We start from the raw sequence: 13,971 nt of genomic DNA, 5'->3' as shown, positions 1-13,971 counted from the left end.
GAGATAGGACAGGTCTCCGGGAAGGTGGTCTTTGTGTGAAAGGAACGAGGGAGTAAGTTCTGAAGGCATCTGGGGAAAGGCAAGAAGGCTGGTGCAGCTGGAGCAGAGAGAGACGGGGAAGAGTGTCCCGGATGAGTCAGAGAAGCCAGATGGGACAGGGCCCTTAGAAAACCGAGCAGCTGGCCGGCGCCGCCGCTCACTAGGCTAATCCTCCACCTGCGGCGCCGGCACCCCGGGTTCTAGTCCTGGTTGGGGCACCAGTTCTGTCCCGGTTGCTCCTCTTCCAGGCCAGCTCTCTGCTGTGGCCCGGGAGTGCAGTGGAGGATGTCCCAGGTCCTTGGGCCCTGCACCCGCATGGGAGACCAGGAAGAAGCACCTGGCTCCTGGCTTCGGATCGGCACAGTGCTCCGGCTGTAACGGCCACTTTGTGGGGTAAACCAACAGAAGGAAGACCTTTCTCTCTGTCTCTCTTTGTCTAACTCTGCCTGTCAAAAAAGAAAAAAAAGAAAACAGAGCGGCTTGGGTGCCTCAGCCCAGCTTGACTGCTTTCACGCAGACGGATGCCCCAGGACACGGCTCACTACCCCTCCCAGCCCGTCACACACAGGTGCCGAATGGACAGCCTGGCTTCTCTTCCACACAGCTCTGTGTCTGATGCAGCCCCCCAACTTCATAAACTTTTCATAGATGATTCAACTTTCTTCCTGTGTCCCAATTCCATGTGCTACAAGCAGCCTCCTGATTACTAGATTGGTTTCCCAGTGACTACGATCCCAGGAAGGGGATCCCCAAGTAGTAAACTCCCACACATCCTGGTCATTAGAAATCGCACACACATACGCCCACCATGGCGCATGCATAAACAGGCTTTAGCATTCGCACAGGAGCTGCTTGTTAGGTAAGTGTGATTCAGCTGCTGGGAACCTGATGCAGCTCACAGTCATGATGCCCCAAGACAGCCACTGCTTGGAAGGGCCACAGGGCTGGCACTGTGGCAGAGCAGGTAAAGCTCTCATCTGCAGTGCCAGCATCCCATATGGGTGTGGGTTCAAGTCCCGGCTGCTCCACTTCCGATCTAGCTCCCTGCTAATGTGCTTGGGAAAGTAGCAGAAGATAAGTGCTTGGGCCCTTGCATCCACGTGGGAGACCTGGAAGAAACTCCTAGCTTTTGGCTTCAGCCTGGCTCGGTGCTGGCCATTGCAGCCATGAGGGTAGTGAACAAACAGATGGAAGATATGTCTTTCTTTCTCTCTCTCTCTGCCTCTCTCTATCTCTGCCTTTCAAATGAATAAATCTTTTTTAAAAATAAATTAAATTTCAAAAATTTAAAAAGGGGCTGGCGCTACGATTTAGCAGGTAAAGCTACCACCTGCAGTGCTGGCATCCAGCATCAGCACCAGTTCAAGTCCCTGCTGCTCTACTTCCCATCCAGCTCTCTGCTATGGCCTGCAGCCATGTGGGGAGTGAACCAGCAGATGGAAGACCTCTCTCCCTCTCTCTGCCTCTGCATAACTTTGACTTTTAAATAAATAAATCTTTACACCAAAAAAAAAAAAAAAAAAAAAAAAAAAAAGGAGGGCCACAGACACAGCCCACTGAACCCCTAGATGCCTCCTCTGCCTTGCTCAGTCTACCTTTCCTACTCCCCATGGTGCCCAAGCTCACACCCTTACCTGCACCTCCGAGAGCTCCCGTATTCTACATGCAGAATTCCTAGAAATTCCACCCTGTCATTATTTTTTTATCCGTTCCCTCATCTCTGGTCCTGAGGCCACTCCACAGTGAAGGTTCACGTGAGCTCTCGGGTTTCAGGTCCCTAAACCGGTCCCTCCACCTTCTATCTCCCATTCTTTCCAAAAACCCTCTCCCCTTGGCCACCAGAGCTCTCCCTTTGAACCAAATCTGATCGTTTCACCACCTCCACCTCCCCTCCCCTTGCTGTGACCATTCCCCTGTGTCTTCAAGGTGAAGTCTAAGCTGTCTATTCTGCACCACATAAAACCCTCTTCTGGGGCCAGAGCTGTGACATGGTAGGCTAACCCTCTGCCTGCAGTGCCAGCATCCTATATGGGCGCCAATTCGAGACTCAGCTGCTCCACTTCCAGTCCAGCTCTCTGCTTGGCCTGGAAAGCAGCAGAAGATGGCCCAAGTCCTTGGGCCCCTGCACCCACATGGGAGACCCAGAAGAAGCTCCTGGCTCCTGGCTTCAGATTGGCCCAGGTCGGGCTGTTGAGGCCATTTGGGAGTGAACTAGCGGATGGAAGACCTCTCTCTACCTCTCAAATAAAATCTTTTTAAAAAGTCCTAAAAAAAAAAGAGAAAGATCCTCCTCTCCCTGGGCTGTACCTTTGCCCTTCTCCCACCCTACATTCCAGTCATACCAACTACCTGGAATTCTTGTAACATTCTGTGCCTTTTCACACCTCCACATCTTTGCACATGCAGTTCCCTCTGCGAGAAATGTCCTAGGTGCATCACTTTCAAAATTTGGCTCACATATCGTGTTCTCTAGGAAGTTTCTGCAGGATGAAAATAACACTGTCCCACTCAGTCCCGTGGTGTCCTGATTGCCACACTCATTACACTGCGGGGTAATTGTTAGCGGGTCCTCCTCTCTCCTGCACTGACTCCTTGGGTGGCCAGGACCCTGTGTCTCTTCTCAACATAAAGTCTCTACCACACAGCACACCCTAAACAAATGTCTCCTGAGAGTACGAAACAATGAAAGCCCTGTGTCAAAGCCCTTCTTTTTGCTAAATCCTAAGATTTTGCCTAAATCCTCACTTAAGCTAACCAGAATATTCTCACAGGTCTCAGCATCTGGTGCCAGGGGCTCACGAAAGAGAGGCTGAAGGAATACATCCATAAATACTAAATTCCTGCAATCACGGTTGCCCCTCTGAACCTTCTTCCAGATTGCAATGCCTCTCCGAAGTTATTAAAGATAGGACAAATTCCAGATCCTATCTCTGCAGGAATATCACAGGTATCCAACCATCACCACTCGCGAGAAGCTTGGCACAGGAAGAGGATAAAAAGGCCCATAAGCAGCCAACCAAGAAAGTTTGTAGTTTAAACATAATAATCATCCACATCTTACTCATGATTTGTGGTTTTCATTCTCGCCCTGGTTTAGAAGTACATAGTCAGGGGCCGGCGCTGCGGTGTAGCAGATTAAGCTGCCACCTGCAGCACCAACATCCCATATGGGCACAGGTTTGAGTCCCAGCTGCTCCACTTCCAATCCAGCTTCCTGGTAATGTGACTGAGAAAGCAACAAGACCACCCAAGTCCTTGGGCCCCTGTCACCTATGTGGGAGACCCAGAGGAAGCTCCTGGCTTTGAAGATCTCTCTACCTCCCCTTTTCTCTCTCTGTAACTCTGCCTTTCAAATAAATAAATCAATCTTTAAAAAAAAACTACACAGTCACTGTCCACTACTGCCCCCTGCATAGGGTCACACAGCTATTAAGCCAAGCCTCAAACACAGGACAGAAGCACTTTTACCTCATCGGGAATCCTCTCAAACAGACACCATAGATCAATGCACAAAACTACATGCTCAGGGCTGGCACTGTGGCATAGTAGGCTAAGCCTTTGCCTGCAGGGCCAGCAACCCATGTGGGCATCAGTTTCTGTTCCAGCTGCTCCTCTTCCAGTTCAGCTCCCTGCTTAAGGACTGGAAAAGCAGCAGAGGATGGTCCAAGTGCTTGGGCCCCTGCACCTACATGGAAGACCTGGAAGAAGCTCCTGGCTACTGCCTTCGGATCAGCCCAGCTCCGGCAGTTGTGGCCATTTGGGGCGTGAACCAGCAGATGGAAGACCTTTCTGTCTCCTCCCCTCTCTATAACTCTGCCTCTCAAATAAATAAATAAAATATTTAAAATAAAGGGTGGCGGGGGGGGGGGGGGCAGCACTGTGGCATAGCAGGTAAAGCCACCACCTGCAGTGCCAGCATCCCATATGGGCACCGGTTTGAGATCCAGCTGCTCCCCTTCCAATCCAGCTCTCTGCTATGGCCTAGGAAAGCAGTAGAAAATGGACCAAGTCCTTAGGCCCCTGCACCCGCGTGGGAGACCCAGAAGAAGCTCCTGGCTTCGGATCAGCTCAGCTCTGGCTGTTGTGGCCATTTGGGGAGTGAACCAGCAGATGGAAGACCTCCCTCTCTCTCTGGCTCTACCTCTCTCTGTAACTCTTTCAAATAAACAAAATCTTTTTAAGAAAAAAAAAAAACTACTTGCCCCCACTTTCTGGGGAGCGCTGCAGACTCAGCCATAATCATGGCCACTTCGCATATATTCTGACAAGGCTGGACATGTGTGTGTTTGTGTACGTGGCTGTTCAAGGGTTTGATTATGTCTCTACTCCCAAATTAGAAGCAGCAAGTTGAAAAGGGGTGACTGGTGGAGGTAGGCACCATGCCAGAACCAAGGAGCAACAGCTGTCAGATGACACAGACAGAAACCAGAGGAGAGCAGAAAGGAGGAGAGTCAGGCCCCCAGCCTGAGAGCCCAAGGAAGCACCTGTCTCAGGGGCCCGGGAAGGCCTCATTGTCACAGAAGAATCGAGACTGTCACAGTGACCTTGAATCACCAAAAGAAATGTCAAATTACGCAGACAAGCAAACACGTCACTGGGTCTAAACATTTCAACAAAGATGGTTAAAATAATAGAATCCCAGTGCTTAAAGTGCTGCCACCATCTTGGAAATGCTAGAGGAGGAACTAAGCCTTTTCTACACAAGATGGAGAAGTCCCCACCTCCATTTGAGGGGCCCCCAGGCCAACAGATCCTAAAATTAGCCTTTCAGATCATCTGCAAATGCTGCAAGAGAAACTACAGATCACATGTAAGTCCTCAGGGAAACCCCCATTGCAACACAAGGCAGAGCCTGCTAGCCGTCTCCGACCGTCTCCATGCACTGCAAACATCCCATCCACAGAGAGGAGTTGGAGCCCCACTCATGGACCCAGGCGACCCCGGAGGACCTCACAGAGGACAGCCAGTTCTCTACACAACAGCAAACCAGGGAGGCGGGAGAGGAAGCTGAAGAGTAAATGCAGCAATAGAGAAACCGAAAGGGGAAAGGACACAAGGCTGATTGGAGAGAAGTGACCCAGTGATCCACTGCACCTGTTGGGAAATTCCTGCATCCGCCCCGCCCCCACTGCTGCTGCTCCGCCCCTTCAACTGACAAAGTGCCTGAGCTGCTTCACAGCTGGGGGTGGGGGCATCTCCAAGGGTCCCAGGCTCTCCCAGGCTAGAAGGGCACTTCTCTAGAACAGAGGCACCAGGGAGGTGAGGCTGTAGACCCTCCTCTCAGCACCTCTAATGTGAGTCTGTTCACTTGTTTCTAAGATTTTATTTATTTATTTGAGAGGTAGAGCGACAAACAAAAAGAGGGAGAGACAGGGAGAAAGGTCTTCCATCTGGTACAGATTTAGATAATATTTTACTGATGAGATGGAGAGAAAGCCAAGGTAGACTAAAATGATGCTTTCAAGAATCTAGCCCTTGGGGTGGGTGTTGTGGTGTGGCAGGTAAAGCTGCCACCTGCAATGCCAGCATCCCTTATAGGTGCCAGTTTGAGTCCAAGTTGCTCCACTTCTGATTCAGCTCCCTAATGTGCCTGGGAAAGCAGTGGTGGATGGCCTAAGTGCTTGGGCCCCTAAACCCACAAGGGAGACCCAGATGAAGCTCCTAGATTCTGACTGGCAGGGCCCCAGCCATTGCAGCCATTTGGGGAGTGACCAGAAGATGGAAGATCTCTTTCTCTCTGTAACTCTGCCATTTGAAAGGCAGAGTTACAGAGACAGAGAGAGAGGGAGAGACAGAGAAAGAGAGGGAGAGACAGAGAAAGAGAGGGAGAGACAGAGAAAGAGAGGGAGCGATCTTCCATCTACTGGTTCACTCCCCAAATGGCCACAATAACCAGAGCTGGGCCTGTCAGAAGCCAAGAGCTTCTTCTGGGTCTCCCACATGGGAACATGGGCCCAACCACTTGGGCTATCTTCCAATGCTTTCCTAGGTGCATTCGCAGGGAGATGAATCAGAAGTGGAACACCTGGGGCTGGAGCTGTGGCATAGGGGGTGAAGCCGCCGCCTGCAGTGCTGGCATCCCATATGGGCACCAGTTCAAGTCCTGGCTGCTCCACTTCTGATCCAGCTCTCTGCTATGGCCTGGAAAAACAGTGGAAGATGGCCCAAGTCTTTGAGCCCCTGCACCTGCATGGGAGACCAGGAAGAAGCTCCTGGCTCCTGGCTTCAGATCAGCTCAGCTCCGGCCATTGCGGCCAACTGGGGAGTAAACCAGCGGATGGAAGACCTCTCTCTCTCTCTCTCTCAATCTCTCTCTGTCTTTCCTTCTCTCTGTGTGTAACTCCGACTTTCAAATAAATAATAAGTAAATCTTAAAAAAAAAAAAAAAAAAAAGCTGGGACTCAAACCAGTGCCCACATGGGATGGAGTCATCAAAGGCATCTTTACTCACTCCACCACAGCAGTGGTCCCAATAAATTCTTTTTTTAAAGAGCAAGCCTACTTTATTTCTTTTTAAAAGATTCATTTATTTGTAAGGCAGAGGCAGATAAAGAGGTCTTCCAACACTGGTTCACTCCCCAAACGGCCACATCCACCAGCCGGAGCTGGGCCGATCCAAAACCAGGAATCAGAAGCTTCTTCTGGGTCTCCCATGTGGGTGCAGGGGCCCAAGCACTTTGATCATCCTCCACTGCTTTCCCAGGCACATTGGCAGGGAGCTGGACTGGAAGTGGAACAACCAGGACTCAAACCAGCACCCATATGGGATGCCAGCACTGCAGGCGGTGGCTTTACCCGCTATGCCAAAGCACTGGCCCCCCAATAAAATCTTCAAAATCTAGGTGCAGGGTCGGCGCTGTGGCGAAGTGGGTAAAGCCGCCACCTGCAGTGCCAGCATCCCATATGGGCACCAGTTCGTGTCTCGGCTGCTCCACTTCCAATCCAGCTCTCTGCTGTAGCCTGGGAAAGCAGTAGATGGCCCAAGTCCTTGGGCCCCTGCGCCCACGTGGGAGATCCAGAAGCTCCTGGCTCCTGGCTTTGGATCACTGCAGCTCTGGCCGTTGCTGCCATCTGGGGAGTGAACAGGCGGATGGGAGACCTCTCTCTCTGCCTCTCCTTCTCTCTCTGTGTAACTTTCAAGTAAAAATAAATAAATCTTAAAAAAAAAATCTAGGGGCTGGCGCTGTGGCGTAGGGGGTAAAGCCACCGCCTGCAGTGCTCACATCCCATATGGGCGCCAATTCAAGTCATGGCTGCTCCACTTACAATCCAGCTCTTTGCTATGGCCTGGAAAAGCAACAGAGAACAGCCCAAGTCCTTGGGCTCCCGCACCTGCATGGGAGACCTGGAAGAAGCTCCTGGCATCGGATCGGCCAAACTATGACCATTGCAGCCATCTGGGGAGTGAACTGGCAGATGGAAGACCTCTCTCTGCCTTTCTGTAACTCTGCCTTTCAAATAAATAAATAAATCTTTTTAAAAAAATCTAGACCACAGAAATACTCATGCAAGTGCAAAAGGATATTCACTGGAGCATTATCTGTAAGGCTGAAAACCTGGAGCTACCTACATGGCCATTAGCAGAGGGCTGGGTGGTTAAATAAACTACAGTTTTAAAATTAAGAAGGAATAACATGAAACTTTTTTTTAAAAAAAAAGTAGATCTGGAGGGGCTAGCATTGTGGTGGAATGGGTAAAAAGCTACCACCTGCGATGCTGGTATCCCATATGACTACAGGTTCAAATCCCAGCTACTCCACTTCATAACCAGCTCCCTTCTAAATGGCCTGAGAAAAGCAGCAAAAGATGGCCCAAGTGTTTGAGCCCCAGTCACCCACATGGGAGACCTGAAAGAAGCCCCTGGCTTCAGCCTGGCCCAGTGCTGGCTGATAAGGCCACTTGGGGAATGAACCAGCAGATGGAAGATCTCTCTCTCTCTCTCTGCCCTAAATCTGCCTTTCAAATAAATTAATATTTAAAAAAAAAAAAAAACCTTTATTAAAAGACTCAAGGAAGAACATGCAAACTGCTTCTTACCATGGGAAGTTGAGGAAACGCAGGTTGCTACCATTTTTGTTTACGCTCTACAGTAAACTGAATTTCTACACAAACTTGGTTTTGGCAGAGGCATCCGTTCCCATCTTCTTGCTGTCTAACCAGACTTGCATCCCAGCCTCCGCCCACTGCCTCCTGCCCAGCCCCACTTACAGATGCAGGCAGCAGCCAGCAGGCGGCTGGCAGCATAGGGGGCAAAGCAGCTGGGGAAGAAGGGCTGCACCAAGTAGTTGGCGAAGGTGATGGCAATGATGGCCTGGCTGGTGGGCTCGATGATGAGCAGGGAGGTCCAGAGGCGGATGAAGGCGAGGAGTCCCCCGAAGGCTTCCAGGATGTAGGCATAGCTGGCTCCAGATTTCTTAATGGTGGTGCCCAGTTCCGCATAGCAAAGGGCCCCGAACACAGAGAAGAAGCCCCCGACAGCCCAGATGACCAGGGAGAAGCCAAAGGAGGCACTGTACATGAGCACACCCTTGGGGGAGACAAAGATGCCCGAGCCGATCATGTTCCCCACAATGAGGCTCACGCCGTTAATCAGCGAGATCTCCTTCTTCAGCTTGACCTGCTCGGACCCCGGGCTGGCCCCATCTTCCACAGGGCCGCCATCTGGCTCATGCTGGGAGGCCACTTCATATTTGACGCCGTCGACCATGGTGCAAGAGGACAGGAAAGCCTTCACCAGCTTCTTGGCATGGCCCTCCAAGGAAGAAAGAGGAGACAGATTGGATGGCTGGTGGTAATTAGCCAGACCTCTCCCCTGGCACGCACAGGAGCCGGTATGGGCGGCCCACCCACCACTTCTGAGACCTCCCTCCTGCTTCCCATCTCTGAGCAACCTCCTCCTCTCCAGCTGGCTCATCAAAATGACCCCAACCCAAATTCTGAAGGTAAGGCACTCACTCCCCCAGAAAGACAGCATCTGTCTCTTATCACCAGGATGGTGCCGTCTACCTGATTTGCCAAGAGAAAACGAAATCCTAGTTCTGTCGGGACCTCCAGTGAAACAAGACAGGCACATGGGGCGGCTTGGCAGGTCCCAGGTGTAACCAAAGCACTTTGAATTGGAGTTTTCAGCCTTACCCAAAAGGTCTGACTTCCCTCCCAACTTCAGCCTCACTCATCACCTGTGCTAGATACAATATCAGAAACAAACGTTGAGAGCAGCCACTCTGTGTGGTTCCCCTCACGGTGCTTTCTCCGCCCAAAGACCCTAGCTCTGGAAAACTGAAAGGTTCCCCAGATCACCTCCTGGAACCCCACAAGCCGGTTACTGTCCTGGAAGCATCCCTCACACCACCCCCAGCTGGAGTCCGCAGCCCTGGCAAAGCCCAGCAGCCTCATTGTCTCTGCCTTGTCCTCCCTCTCCCCGGATGCCTTGCCCAGTCTCTAGGACTCCAGGTCTCCCGCCACCAAAGCCTTCACATCAGCACAGTCATACCACCCAAAAAAAGAAGGGCGACCCAAAGACGACCTGAGGACCTGAGGCCGCTGCTGACCGGCTCCCCACTGGGGGCTGCCGTGGCAGAGACACAGCCAAAGCCCAGGCAGAGAAACAGCTGAAGCGAAGGCTGTGGTTCTCAAGAAACACAGCGCGGGACAGCTGGGGGAGAAACAGGGTCGGCTACTCAGGCGAGTGGAGACAGGGCAGGGCCAGAGGCGCCCAGGGAGGAAGAGACTGCAAAGTGCAGAGCAGCAGAGGGGAGGCAGGCAAGGGCAGTGGGCTGTACACTTACTCCCTGGTCCTGGACGCGAGCAGGTTCCCAGGGCCGTGGCGTAGAGACGCGCCCTCCAGGAATGGCCAGTCCAACCGCTCCTCCTCCTCAGCCAGCAGTGGAAGGGAAGACCAGACAACCGCCTAGGGATTTAAGTCAAGAAGGGTGGAGGGGTTGAGGGAGGGGGAAGGAAGGGGTGAGGACGGGGGAGGGGGTGTTAAGCAACTGTCTGGGTCCAAGGTTCATTGGCCCTTCACATCTGCAAAAGGGGCAGCCAGGAGCTCTTGGCTCAGCACTTTCTGGCGATAAGAAGGCAAGGCTCTCACAGGAATCTCCTTTGTCAGCTCTGCTCAGGGACAGGGAGCGCAGAAGAAAGGACAGTCAGCAGGGCGCCCAAGCAAAGCTGTCCCCCAGCAAGTTAGCTGAGGACAGGGAGGGGGCACTGCGAGGGCGCCACCCTCGCCTCACTTCTCCACCCCAAACCATGAAGAGGCAGGAAGGCTGCACACTGAGACACAAAGCCTTGCTCACAGGCGGAGATTAGAGGAAGTTTAAGCGCTGTCCCTGCGCCTCGTGACTGGGTAACTGCGCACACTTCCCCACGCGGGGCGGGAGGCTGCCCCAAAACCAGGACCATCGGGACCCCAGCAACTTCTAATGGAATGAGGTCAAGGAATGAGCTTAAGCCTCACCCCGCCCACGTGGGTTTTCATCCTTAATAAGGCAGACCAAGGTCCCTGGGGGTAGGGGGAACTTCTATAAACACCTTCCCCCAATACAAGCTTCCTTCAATTTTTTAAAAACATGGGGAAATACGACTTCACTGAGCTATTCTGGACAGACAGGCCCAGAACCAGCAGAGGAAGCAAAGCACTTGTTGGAAATCAGAGTTTATTCTATCTCCGTAGTCTACTTGAAACCCTCTGTTCTCAGTCTCTTTTGCGAATGTATCTGTCCTGAAATCCACCAGCCTGCCCCCTCCTTACCCGCTTCCTCTTCGGTTATTCTACAACCTTATTCTACAACCGGAGAGCAGCAGGGATCTAAAAACCCCAGGGAGACTTATCTATGCTCCACACCCCCTCCCCCGGCTAGCCCCTTGCACATTTTGTTTGGACCAGGAGGGGGTCACCCGGTGCTAGCCCTATCCAAAGATCCTGCTTCCGCCAACACAGCTTCACAAATACCTGAAATCGCTTTCCTTTCCTCCCAGCACCCCCCAAAACTCTCCTGTAATAGTAATAGCTGGCTTCCTCCAGCACTCACCAGACCACAGCCGCTAAGCACTCGAGCACATTATCTCACTGGGGCAGGCACTCAGTCACCCACAGGGTGGGGGGACCCCACTCCAAACCCAGAGCTCCTCCTATCCCCCCCCCCCCCAGTCACCCACTCCTCCGATCTGCCCTAGTCTCCAGGCCTGCCTTTCACACAGGAAGGCGCTGCAGGCGGCTCCCTCATGAATCACCTGGGGGAAGATGTGATTAGATGAAACAGAAAGGCTGTGCCGTCCTCCAGCCAGTAGCCTAGGCTGAGGCTGGTTCACTTCCTTCCCGGCCGCTCCTCCCCTTTCTCATCCTCGGGGGGAGGGGAGGAGAGGTAATTACTAGTCCTCTAGATCGCGGGGCTGTGCTAAGGGTACCCACTTGTGAAGCAGACACAGGCACAGAGAAACACATCATCAAGCCAGTCCTTTTAAGACCAATTCACCGGCACCAACGGTGGACATGTAGCCTAACGTGAGAGAAGGAAGAGAGAGCCGGGAGGCAGCGCTGGGGCAGACCAGGCAGGGCTTCGTTCCCGACCGGTGGTGTCGGACAAGTGAAGTCCTCTTCTGGGATCTTGAGACAGAAACCAGCCCCGATGAAACCCACACTCCAGCAAACAGCATGCCCTAGTGGTCTGGCCAGGAATTGCGAGCGGGGACTCCCTCCCAGCCCACTCCAGCGGCCCACGCACGCGGCCGGGGAGGCTGCGCAGCGTGGAGAAGCCCTCCTCTTGTCTCAAGCCCTGCCTAGCACATGGGCCAGAGGCACTCCTGCGGCAGCTCACGTTCTTCCCCGGGCGCCTGGGGTCCGCGCAATGCCTCCGGCCAGTCGGGCAGCCCAGGACCAGCAGCGCCCGTAGGCTCACCTAAAGGGGCTCTGGCAGACTTTCTCCAGACTTTGCAGGAGAAACCGCAAGATAGAACAGCGCCCCCTGGTCATCTTCCGCGGCCGAAGGCGCACTCCTCTCTGAGGAACTGGGGAGATTATAGGACCACACACTCAGGGGACAACCTGGGAAAGTTTTAGATTCAGGGCTTTGAGCAAACAAGCAGCAGGAGCCCCCAGCGTGCTGAGCAGCCAGCGGAGCCCCACATGCTGCCCCTACCCACGAACAGCAAAGACCCCGTTAGTCTAGGAACCAGCACGCAGGTCAGGGTCTTGGCTCTCCATTCCCTCCCCCACGCCCCACCAGACCCCTCGTCCTGCCTTCCTGGCTCCAACTGGTATGCACTGCCTCCCTTAACAACAGAAACAGAAAACGCGCGCGCACACACACACACACACACACACACACTTTGGGATGGCTCCATTCCCCCATCACTTCAGGCTAGCCGCTCGGCCCCTCCCTCTACAGTTCTCCATTTGTTTTTCTGTATTCCACTGTGGCTAAGAGAGTCCCTCAAAAAAAAAAAAAAAAAAAGTGAAACAAGAAGGAAACTGTTTACTCCTGTGGCCAGGGCTTCCATTAGCGACAGTCTGGGCAGAAGCTCCTGCCTAGATTGGGCTGGGTCAGTGACCAGGAAACAGGCAGCTCTTGGGTCTCCCTTTGGCCGATTTTTTCAGGGCTCGCTCTATTGTCCTCCTGCACGTCCCCTCTCGCCCCCTCCCACCTCTTACCTGTCCCGTGACCTTTGGGCAGGTGCGGGGAGGAGGGGCTACAGCACGCTGGGGGGTGGGGGCTGGTGCTGGTTAGGGGAACCAGGGGTTATGCCTCGTGCAGCGGCTGGTTGGCTCTGAGGAGCAGAAAAGGCAGAGGGTGACGGGGACCGAATTGGAAAACAGGAAAACACATGTGCGACTCTGGCCGGCAGTGGGGAGGGGCCAGGGGACGGGCTGGAGCTGCGACTGCCCGTTCAGATCCAGAGGACCTCCACGCCTGCTGGCCTCCAGGCACTTTCTCCTCTCCGCGTCTCAGCTCCTCCTCCTATTCCCTCCCCAGCCTCTGCTCTTCCCAGTAGCCCAGCACTGATGGTGCGTTTGAGCTTTGCCTGTGGTGGATGGCGCCCCCACCCCAGGCCCCTGACAATTCCCCTCCTCCCTCTCTCACTCCCGTGCTATCCTTAGTTCTGCAGAGGGCATGCAGCAGCTCAGTTAGGGCAGCTTTTGGTGCCATTTCTGCCCCTAAGGTAAACCAAGGAAGGTTACCTGTGGGGGTCCAGCCAAGCATCAGGTAAGGCCGCCCAGTGTTCAGCTCTCCAAGTCGTTCAGCTGACGTTGACATGTGTGTCGCCAGATTGAGAGACCAGTGGAAAGGTGGGCGTTTGGTGAAATATGAAAGACACCACTTGGGACACTGGGTCCCAGAAGTCTGGGTTGGAGCTCCCCTCCAGACTCCAGCTTCCTGTTAATGCACACCCTCGGAGGCAGCAAATGAGGGCTCAAGTAGATGGGTCTCTGCTACTCCTGCGGGGAGACCTGGAAAGAGCTCCCAGCTCCCAGTTTTGGCCTGGCCCAGTCCCAGCCATTGTGGGCATTTGGGGGGGCTGAGCCAACAAAAGGGAGTTGTCAATCTCTCTGAATTTTTTTTTTAATTTGACAGAGTTAGACAGTGAGAGAGAGACAGAGAAAAAGGTCTTCCTTCCATTGTCACCCCCCAGATGGTTGCCATGGCCGAAGCTATGCTGATCCAAAGCCAGGAGCCAGGTGCCTCCTCCTGGCCTCTCCTGCAGGTGCAGGGGCCCAAGCACTTGGGCCATCCTCCACTGCCCTCCCGGGCCACAGCAGAGAACTGGACTGGAAGAGGAGCAACCAGGACTAGATCCCGGCACACATATGGGACGCCAGCGCTGCAGGTGGAGGATTAACCAAGTGAGCCACGATCGTCGTGGGCCCCTGAATTTTTTTTAAAAAGAGACAATTGGGCCATGGTACCCTGGGCAAGCTAATGAATGGGTGTC

At 53.5% G+C, this 13,971-nt stretch overlaps 1 protein-coding gene across 12 annotated transcripts in view; it reads right to left on the bottom strand.

Annotated features, from left to right (window-relative positions):
• SLC7A7 (solute carrier family 7 member 7) overlaps positions 1-13,971 on the bottom strand; it is a 40,654-nt gene that overhangs the window by 24,593 nt on the left and 2,090 nt on the right. Inside the window, exons 1-3 of one of the 12 annotated variants that reach the window (XM_008269346.5) lie at positions 12,692-12,860; positions 9,828-9,949; positions 8,248-8,791 (exon numbers count right to left, since the gene is read on the bottom strand). In XM_008269346.5, coding sequence (XP_008267568.4) covers positions 8,248-8,746 — 499 coding nt within the window. In that variant the 5' untranslated portion in view covers positions 8,747-8,791; positions 9,828-9,949; positions 12,692-12,860. The other 11 variants (XM_089309942.1, XM_070053895.2, XM_051822632.3 and 8 more) reach the window with 11 other exon arrangements.

This window comes from Oryctolagus cuniculus, chromosome 12 (genome assembly GCF_051225735.1).
Source record: "Oryctolagus cuniculus isolate XC-2025 breed Fujian yellow rabbit chromosome 12, ASM5122573v1, whole genome shotgun sequence".
Taxonomy (NCBI): domain Eukaryota; kingdom Metazoa; phylum Chordata; class Mammalia; order Lagomorpha; family Leporidae; genus Oryctolagus; species Oryctolagus cuniculus.
The sequence above is the reverse complement of the archived record's forward strand: the minus strand, read 5'-3'. Positions and strand labels throughout refer to the sequence as shown.